The sequence below is a fragment of the Papilio polytes genome, unplaced genomic scaffold (genome assembly GCF_000836215.1).
Source record: "Papilio polytes unplaced genomic scaffold, Ppol_1.0 DF821289.1, whole genome shotgun sequence".
Taxonomy (NCBI): domain Eukaryota; kingdom Metazoa; phylum Arthropoda; class Insecta; order Lepidoptera; family Papilionidae; genus Papilio; species Papilio polytes.
The window spans coordinates 6160873-6171429 of record NW_013527915.1 but is presented as its reverse complement, the minus strand read 5'-3'; the positions used below and the strand labels follow the sequence as shown (position 1 = coordinate 6171429).

At 37.5% G+C, this 10557-nt stretch overlaps 1 protein-coding gene across 1 annotated transcript in view; it reads right to left on the bottom strand.

Moving 5' to 3' along the window:
• Positions 1-1543: 1543 nt before the first annotated feature.
• The window catches only part of LOC106109166 (probable chitinase 3), a 19542-nt gene continuing 10528 nt past the window's right edge, over positions 1544-10557 (bottom strand). Inside the window, 26 exon segments of the mRNA XM_013290571.1 lie at positions 1544-2012; positions 2234-2416; positions 2518-2796; positions 3245-3456; positions 3689-3819; positions 4096-4214; positions 4334-4468; positions 4793-4899; positions 5005-5296; positions 5400-5585; positions 5658-5803; positions 5911-6046; positions 6208-6419; positions 6495-6628; positions 6706-7089; positions 7213-7412; positions 7574-7762; positions 7912-8190; positions 8295-8506; positions 8579-8755; positions 8845-9061; positions 9137-9252; positions 9423-9672; positions 9764-9912; positions 10056-10247; positions 10474-10551. Coding sequence (XP_013146025.1) covers positions 1740-2012; positions 2234-2416; positions 2518-2796; positions 3245-3456; positions 3689-3819; positions 4096-4214; positions 4334-4468; positions 4793-4899; positions 5005-5296; positions 5400-5585; positions 5658-5803; positions 5911-6046; positions 6208-6419; positions 6495-6628; positions 6706-7089; positions 7213-7412; positions 7574-7762; positions 7912-8190; positions 8295-8506; positions 8579-8755; positions 8845-9061; positions 9137-9252; positions 9423-9672; positions 9764-9912; positions 10056-10247; positions 10474-10551 — 4988 coding nt within the window. The 3' untranslated portion in view covers positions 1544-1739.

Sequence of the window (10557 nt, the reverse complement as noted above, 5' to 3'; positions counted from 1 at the left end):
TGTGCGTCTCCTCCTCCGTCAAATAAGGGTAGGCAACGCATCTGAAATTGCGGATGTTTATGGTTAGCGGTCGCGTTCCATTTTGGTGGATTCAGGTAGTCGCTTGCTCGTTTGCCGCCTTATATTATAAAAAAATTAAAGATCTTTAAAATCTAAAAATGTGTTCGGTTTACCCAGCACCTTTTGATGGAGATAACTATTGTAAAGGCCGCTAACAAGAGAAACATGCTTGGCAATGTTACTCGTACTAATATTATAAATGCAGTTTAGATGGTTGGATGTTTGTTAAGAGTTTGCAGCCAAAAGTTTAACGGATTACTTTGATATTTACCGTACTCGTAAATGTAGAGTCTAGAAGAACATAGATGCTACTTTTAGTCCCAGAAATAGTTACGGTTTCTTTGGAACACATTAATTCTCATTTTTCATGTTGATTGGAAAATTTCTCAACGGTTCAACTTATTAAAATTTCATCCCCTAAAAATGTCAGGTTCACGAGGGACATGAGGTTTTTTATTTTTCACTCTTTGTAAGTTTTTAATACTGCTGGGATAAAGTCGTGGGCAACAGCTAGTCCATTTATGAAGCTATTCAATCCGTAGGGACTTAAATAAAACTTAATTAGTATCCTACATCTATGTGTATGTTCTACATCTACCTATGACAAATTCTATCGAGATCCGTGAAGTCGTTGTTGAGGTAAATTCTAACAGACTTTCATCCATCTAAACTTTCGCATATATAATTATTGAGAAGTAAGATTTATTAAAAAGAATGAGAAGAGTAAAAAACTACAAATTATTATTATTTGTTTTATTTTGTGTCTTTCGTAACTATTTTTGTTCTTTTTAACTTCTATTTATGGCATTGGAGGTACCTTGTTACCTTTTTTCAAGTAAATTATATGTGTACCTGTTATCTCAGATACGATTAATGTATTACAAAAATATTTTGTATTATATTATACAAAAAACATTTATATTATGACAGTTTAAATATTATAACATTAATACATAAATAATATTAAGATTGCACAACGGTTTGTTGACTACAAGAAATAAATATATTTTACATTTGATATATATCCAGATAACATAGACAATTATACAACGGCGGATCCAGGGAATCCCCCCTGAACTGGAGCTTGACAAAATATATTTACATATTTTGTCAAGCTCTTGACTTGACCTCGACTATGTGACCCCCCTGGCGCCAAAGCTGGTTCTGCCCTTGCAATTATACAATTCGTATTTTGGAAATGTAACTTTTTTGGCAATATATCTGTATATTTATTAATTAGAATTTAATGTACAAAATATCACAATACGTGTAAGAACCTCACAAAATCTTAAACTAGAAATTTACAGTGCGTTCTTATAAGATATAACTTATAACTTACTTAAAGTAAAGTTGAGTATCGAAAGACTTTCCTTACTTAGACCTTTTTCAACAAGGGAGTTTGACTTTTTTTAATAATTTAGCATTTTTAAAAAACTTCAGTAAACTTATGTAACGATATCTCGCAGTTATTATTGTAAATGTATTTTTGACTTCGAAAAATACATCGATTATGAAATTCTTACTTTTTGTCTAGATTTGCCATACGACAAATAAGTTCGATGTCATCCATTTTTCCCCTATTGTTGCGAGGGTCAATTAAAATTACTAGTCAGTACGCATCTTATGTGACAGAAGTATGTGTATAATGCATTATTCTTAAATCTAACTTAGCCTAAAACTTAGCATAATGTTGGTGCAATGTTGGGCTCGTAGACTCCTTGTCTCAAGGCGGTGAGGAGAGGCCAGGGCTCACACGAGCACTCGCTGCGCCAGTCGTCCAGGTCGAGGGCCCATAGTGCGGCGCCGCGGATACCCATTTTGGATGAAGTAGAAATAATCTTGAATACTTCTTGCGGTCGAAGGAATGTCACCCATTGTGAGCCGTGCACTATGCTCATTCCCTCCTCTGTTGGCAGCTCTTCCCAAGCTTGCGTTTTTAGTCCATTACATATCTGTAAAAATATATAAAAAAATAAAAAAAAACCTTGAAATGTACTTTCTTTCGTCTTTAACATTCTTTGCTTTGTCTCTCTGGCCCTTCTTCTGCATAGACTAATCAGTTTTAATTTTGTTTTTCCATATAAGACACCTTTTCCAAAAACATTGTATGCAAAATCTCAAATGGGACGGTCGCGGCTTCGTCGACGTCCGTATAAGTGTAACTAAGACTAACCTCGTAATAGGCCATAAAGCCGGGCACTTGTGTGTAGTTGCCGGCGTCTCCCGCGCCCGCGGTGGGGGCGCCCGGGTGCACGAACAGCTCGCTGCGCAGCGTGTACGAGCGCCCATACGCCGGCACGCTCATCACTAGCTGGCGCGGAGGCACCACGCTCGACCAGTATGTCAATAGTGTTTTCTGAAAATAAGTAATCACAATAACACCCCAGAGAATACGAATCATGTAATAAATCCGAATAATTTTAGAGCAACAACTTTTTTTTAATTAAACTTGCTTACGTAGTCGCAAACTTCCGACGGTGCCGAGGACTGCAAAGGTAAGAGATATTCCGTGCGTGAGTTCGTGGACCAATAGTAGTCGTTGGCGGCGATGGCAATCCAGTCGAGGGTCGCCGTCAACACTTCAGGGTCATACGCCACTGCCGCTACTTTAGGGTTCGGAGACACCACAGCGGAAAATTCTAAGTTATATTGACGCAATGATTTCGACAACTCAGTCAGTAAAGCGTTGAAGTTGCACTTTTCTTCATTCTCGTAATCTATCTCAGAACAAAATTCCTGCAACAATACATAGAGATAAATTCAACATACAAATTACGTAAAATACTTTTTAGATTTCCTAAAAGATGCTTTCAGCTTCAGAATAATATATCAGTTAATTAGCAATGAAATAGCTAATAATATACCATAAGTTAATCCTCAGTATAAATTAAGAAATTGACAAAATATTAAATTCACAACTTTGTCATTGTCCAGTTTCGACATTTTTAATGTGTTAGATGATAATTTATTAATAATTTTCTTTTCATAAATCATTGTATATTTTTTATTAACAAAAAAAGAAGAAATAACCTTTGACTTTAACAATAATGTGCTAATTTGTCAATTATCATATTTTATGATTACGACGTATGTACCTAACCATAATTATTTGACTAGAGTTATAAAACATAACTAATAGATAATTTTAGTGTAAGCTTATTGCATATTAAAAGTATATTTTTACCTGACCACAAACTGGGTACTGCCAGGCGATTTGCAACCCATCAAAGTTCCATTTTTTGATAAGTTTGAGCGCTGATTCTATGAACAACGTTCTCTTCTCCTTGGTCGATACCATTTCGCTCCAATTGGATACTCTCGAGTTATGTAACCCACCAACGCCCAGAATAACTTTAACTCCATCCAATCTTAATTCCGATATTTTACCGAGGAAATCTAAAAGATAATTTTAAAACAATTTGAATAAACTCGCGACTATCACCCTTCGATAGTGAAGAGACATGTCAAGAGGAGGACACAATGGTACAAGTTTTAATCGAAATTTAATAATGAAATGTAAACGGCAAATTCGCAATGTTCGTACATTTTGCCGAATACTGCCTGCCGCATTCAGTCGATAGGCAGTCACTAAGTGCTTCACTTAGTGTAAATATAATAATTGTCTTACCATTGTCTACATCGAGTTCAGGTACGCCGGGTACGATCTGCGAGGTGTTGCTGAGATGTGCCCACGAGTATATTATATGAGTGCACAACGATCCATCTACTTGCTCCGGACCGAATTTACCTTTGCCGGGTCTGAAAAAAAATAGCTCATAAGCATTTAAAGTAAAATAAAAGGCAACATATTTTGCCATTTAAAACACTAAACGCACACTGAAGCATATAATTTTTTTGTATTCATCGAGTTATTTTTTGTATCGTATTAATTCATATTTATTTTAATTACAAATATACTGAATACATTTTGTAGAAGCACATAAAAACGATTATTAGAAATTCTATAAGTATATTTATTAATATTACGCTATTATTATTAAAGTTATTTGCATAATTACATATTATATTTCGTACCGGTAATATGCCCAGTTAGTGAAGTAGCAGGCGATTATTGGTTTTTCTTCTTGGTCTTCTGTTATCTTGAGCGATGCTTTCCCATTACATCTAGCCTTTGCTGGCCAGTCACAGTGGTTCTAATAAAATAAACGATATGTTTTAATATCTAGATATTAATTTCAAAGAAGTAAATGAGGTTATTGCAAATTGTTTGATGCAGAGATAATAAAGATCGTATTTTTTATTTCAATATTACCTTATTCCATACGAGTGGTGGAGGGCAGGTAAGGTCTACGTATACACCGTTCAGACAAAGATAGTACTTGCTGCAGTCATGTTCGTCTGCCTTAAATGTTATTCCTGTGCACGCTTTCCCTTCGTATCCTTGTTCCTAAAATGATTACAACAAACATAAGTATATGATAAAAGAAGATGATGATAGTCATTATCAGAATTTCGTTCGGTTACCACGTTACATGGTCTTTGTACAATCTTGGCTTCGTACTATCTTACGAATATTATAAATGCGAAAGTTTAGATGGATGGATGTTTGTCAGCTTGTAGTTAAACGGCTGAACTGATCTTGATGAAATTTGGCATAGAAGTAGAGGATAGTCTGGAAGAACACATAATCACTTTTGATTTTTTTTTAATTTCACGCGGACTGAGTCAGGTGAAAGCAAGTTTATAATATTATTAAATATAAAGTACTTACGTTGTCGACAGATTCTATTTCAGTTTCTGTATCAGGCACTGGTATGAGCTCAGTTGCTTGTGTTGTGGGCGTTGTTGTTGTTGTTGATGTTGTTGTTTGGGCCTCAACTGAAATTATTCAAATTAAATTACTATCAAATAATAAATAATTAAATCATTTTCAAAAGATTTTAAATTTATCATTATATTATTAAATAAGAGTGGGATATTTACTTTCTTCTAATTGACAATCCGGAGGCGGGTCTTTGCCGCGAAGAACATGGTTGACTGTAGCCAGTAGCGGAGATTTTCCACAACCGCAATAATATCCAGTGAAATCGTCAAGATCGAGAGTCCAAACCATAGATCCACCCAGACCCATAGCTCTTATGTACTCCGCTTTATGACGTATCATGTAATCGTCGTCGAATGATACCCACTGATCATTGAAAGTGGCGTATGGACCCATTCTCCCGGCCGGGTCTCTGATCACGTCCCAACCTCGTGCTCTTATACGTTCGCAAATCTGTAATAAATAATAAGAATTTAGGTTTTGTTTTACGTTTCTGTAGTGAAACATTCGCTTGTTATTGGGGTTTGAGGTGCAAGGTTAATTGTTTAATAATTACCTCGTAGAAGGCTAAGAAACCTCTTGCTCTAGTTTCTTCCCCTGGATCTCCTCCGGCGTAAGTCGGTGCTCCCAATCTGTTGTTTTCATTTTCCAATAATGAGAATGATTGGCCGTAGAACGGTAAGCCCATCACTAGTTTTTCTCTTGGAGCACCACCCTTAATCCAGTAAGTTACTGTAAAGTTCTGGAAGAAAAAAATGACTATTTTAAACAAATCCTTCCATTTTTTTGTAACAAGGCATGGGAGAGAACGTACCACACTGTTAATATCATCGCAATTGTCGTCACTTCCAGAATACATAGGGGCCATATGTCCTGTCTTTTTATCCCATTGGCCGTGGTAATCATACGTCATAAGAGATATCCAATCCAATTGTTTGGCCAAAACGGGGATGTCGTATGCTGTAAATAAATAAAAGTACGTTTGAAATATAAAAGTCGAGGAAACGGAGAGAATCCGACTATCACAATATGTGTAAAAGCTGGTAATTGTGACTAGTAATACGTACCAGCGTCAATAACATTCTTGCCGCCTGAGACCGCCGCAGACAGCAGCAGGCCGCGAGGAACGAATGCTGAACGTAGTTCAGTGATTAGACGTGCGAATCCTTCTTTGTCAGAGCTTGGCCCTTTGTCACAATTTACCTGGGAAATTTTTTACATCAGTGGGAGCACGGTTAAGTTTGTTTTTAAGAGAGAATATGGAAATAAAATTGCAATAAATAAAATGCTAAAGTTATCGCAATTCATAAATTAAATACAATTGTAAAAAAAAACAATGTAAACAAAGAAGAGGCTACACTTACTTGCCAACATTTTGGATAATTCCAGTCTATATCTAAGCCGTCAAAGTTATACTCGTCTAAGAAATCAAGTGTATGAAGTACGAACTTCCTTCGAGCTGTAGGGCTGTTTACGAGACGTGAGTATTTATTTCCAGCAGAGTCTTTCCAGCCGCCGAGACCAAGTAAAACTTTCACACCATCGTGTTTCAAGCCGACAACTTTCTCGAAGAATTCTGTAATTAGATACATTTTTTAAAAATACCTGTTAAGGTTTTACAATAGAAAGCGATAGTTTTCGCAATACTTACTATTTTCAACGTCCAACCAATTGTCGTGAGGTTTGATCTCCAATTTGTCGTTATCAAGGATTGCAAACGCGTATATAATGTGCGTGCAAAGAGACGGGTCAATATCACCTGGTGTGAATTTTCCTGTTCCCGTTCTGAAAATTAAGAATTCATCAAAAATTTGTCTGTAATGACTGTTACAAATTGAATTTTGTTTTGAAAAACAACTAACCTGTACCAAGCCCAGTTTGTGAAGTAACATACAACTTTGTATTGCTCCTCTTCATCCATAATGACAGATGGTGTTGGTTTCATGGTGGTGGTAGTGGTAGTGGTAGTGGTAGTTGTAGTTTTAGTTGTAGTGGTAGCTTTAGTGGTAGTGGGAGTGGTAGTAGGAGTGGTTGAAGTTGTGTAAGGTGTAGTTTGTCTTATTGGTTTCTTCGTAGTTGTAGTTGGTTTAGGTCTCGTGTACGAAGGTCTCACTTCGATGTCCTCTAAGTCTTCGTCTATTTGATTAGATGTTTCAGTTATAGGTTGTACATGTTCATAGTCCACGCTGGGGTCGAGCAGACCGTTCTTTATAGCATTGATAAGCGGGTGTCTGCCTTGTCGACATCTGCCAATTGAAGATTGTTTATTTGAAGCTTAATTTAGGTTGATATCAATAAATTAAACTAGGTAAATTCTATAAGTAAGACCATTTTAATACAACATCAAACAATTTTGAAATTACTTGTACCTGTTTTTGAAGTCATCGAGATCCAGCGCCCATACCATACCACCGCCCAAGTTCAATGATTTTATAAAGTTAGTTTTACTCTTTATAATGTCGACGTCATCGAAAGACACCCACTGGTTGCCTTTGTATGCAAATGGACCCATTCGTTGAAGAGGGTCCTTAACAACCTTCCATCTTCTATCGTTAATACGCTCACAAATCTGTCACGAATAGAAAAAATAAAAGATTTGAACAAGAATCTTAAAGCAAATTTTAGCAAAAAAATTTCAAAGATCTGAAAATTGAAAACTTAACACGAAAAGTAGTTATCAACTAATAAGTTTACCCTAACATCAACGTGGACCAAACTAAAGAAACAAACCTCGTAATACGCTAAGAATCCTTTAGCCCTAGTATATTCGCCAGCATCCCCGCCATACATCGCAGGTACGTTCAAGGAATTAATATCATAGGAAGATAACGTCGTGAACGACTGTCCGTATGTAGGTATGCCCATCACCAGCTTGGATGACGGTGCTCCTTTCTCCATCCAATAGTGCATTGTGTAGTTCTGTAAGAGCCGTATTGTTATAATATTGATTAAGTAGAAAATTGACAAACAATCAAAGAGAAAGCTCGCAATCCTCAGGAATGAGGAAACGATACAGAGTTAGAGTGAGAGAGAGAAACAGAGCGAAACTTGACAAAGTAAATACGAACCGCATTGAAATAAGTGTTATCATCATCAGGATGATAGAACAAGGGGGCAACATGGCCAGTCTTCTTGTCCCACTGGCCGTGGTAGTCATACGTCATCACGGCGATCCAGTCAAGGTGTCTCGCAAGGATCGGCACGTCGTACGCCTCGTCTATCACTCTCTTACTCGGTGAAACAGCAGAGGACAGCAACAATCCTTTAGGCTTAAACACTGCAGATAATTCACGGACCAAGTCAGCGAAGCCCTCCTTATCAGAATCAGGTCCCATCGAACAATCAACCTAAAAGAAAACAAAGTGAATTTGATATCGTTAACTTGTTCAAAATAACTATTTGAGATAATAGATATATTATTCATCTTGATCGTTAACATTGTGAAACTTACCTGCCAACATTTCGGGTATTCCCAGTCTAAATCGAGTCCATCGAAACCGTATCTCTCTAAGAATTCTACAGCATGGCTCACGAACCTTACTCGGGCTTCAGGGTCATTAACTAATTTAGAATACTTGTCTCCGACGGAATCGTTCCATCCACCAATAGCTAAGGATACCTTTATTCCGTACTTCTTGTATTCAACCACTTTTTCGTACAAACCTAGAAATTAATGACATATTAGAACACAATTTACATAATAAAAAATGTATTTTCGTGTATAGGCAAACTTACGATTTTCTTGATCTGCCCAAGGATCGTGAGGAGTCATAAGTCCATCAGGCCCCAAAACGGCGAATCCGAAAACAATGTGTGTGCAAAGACTTGGGTCGATATCTTCTGGGCCGTACTTTCCAAGTCCAGGACGGTACCACGACCAATTTGTATAGTAACAAATAAGTTTATAACGTGCTGGAAATCATTTAATATCATTAGTATTTTAAAGTATAAAGAAAAAATGGTTGCAAAATCAAATTGGTCTAAAAGATACATTTTCTTACAATTAAGTAAAGCTGGTCTAGAAGAAGGATCTATAAGTGCAACCGTGGTGGGTGAAGATTCAATTGGTTTCATCGGAACTTCAGGTTTGACTTCAGCGTCCACTTCAACCGGGTCCATGAGATGTGTTTCTGTGGTTGTGGTTGTTGTTGTCGTTGTAGTGGGGACTTTGCGTTTCTTGCATTTCGCGCTTCGTGGCCAGTCGCATATTAGTTTTTCCTGTTAAAGAACAAAGATATTTCAATAATTTGTGGTTATTTTGATATTTAAAATTTTTGTAAAAGTTATGCTCACCTGATTCCAATGCAAGCCAGCACTGCAAGCGAATTCTTCAAATTGGCCAAACAGACAGTGACGGTATTTAGTGCAGTCATTAGGATCCTTGTCGTATTGACCACTCTCGCAATATTCTAAAACACAATTTGTATTCAAACAATGACTAATTTGTGTATTCTTAAACATAACAAATATGTTTAGCTAAAAAATCCGCTACTTTTTCTGAAGAATAGGAACTATGATAAACGCATGAGTAAGATCATAATAACTAAGCTACCAAGTTAAGTATATTTTTTTTTCTTACTTGGTTTATCGTCTATGAGATCTGTGTCGGGCAGACCGTTCGAAGTCGTCAGCTTGGGTGCATCGACCATAGCGGCGGATGTGACCTTGCGCCGGTCGGAGCAGGAGCTAGCGGAGGGGAAGTCGCACTGTGACCGCTCCTGGCTCCAAACGAGGCCGGGAGCGCAGTTCTGTGTCACCAGCACGCCGTTCACGCATACATAGAATTTCTCGCAGCGCGGATGCGTGTGGTATGTCCCGGTCACACAACGCTGTCAACAAAAATATTATGTTATGATCAATAAACAGAACAATCAATGTTTTATTGCATTCCAGGCATTTCATAAAGTTTTAAACCTTTACCGTTGGTTTTTGATATTCCTCTGATAAAATGAATGGTTTCTTCGTTGTTGTTGTTGGCCGTCTAGTTGTTGTTGTTTTCATGGTAGTTGATGTGATCTGGTATACTGGTTTTCTTGTAGTTGTAGTTGTTGCCGATACTGGTTTAGATGCTGAAATAAGTATAAACAGTATCTAACTATGTTCCCATTCTAGGTTCAAGTTAACTCTCATTAACTAAGTAGCTTTTTTACACAACCGAAAATGGAAGAGATGGACATCAAGCGGAAATACATATATTGATTATTTTATGTACCTTCACACATAGCGAAGTCGACCCAGTCGCATCTGTTGCTGCGCTTGTCCCAGTGCAGACCGCTTGGGCATAACTGCTTGCGCCAGCGCCCGCTCACGCAGAGTAAGTACGCGTCGCACGTGGACGCCGGCGCGTACATTTGATTCTCACCACAGAGACTATCTTCTTGTATTCCCGAACTACTTGATGTTGCTGCAAGGGATTATAAGAGCATTAACCTTCGTATATTTTTTAGAAAATAAGGTTTAGAAGTTTAGTTTGACTAAAGCCTAGTCACCCCTTATTAGGGTAGGCTCCGAGCCCCTCGGTGGGGACATGTAGTGCGCTGGTCATGATGATGATGATGAAGGTTTAGAACTTTTATTTTTCTTACCATTCTACTTTATGGCTTATTTTATTTAATTTAGTTACTACTTACTTGTCGTTGTTGGTGGTCTTGTTGGTTTGGGAGATCGAGTTGTTTTCGGCGGTACCGTGGTTGTCTTTTGGGTGGAACCTGTAA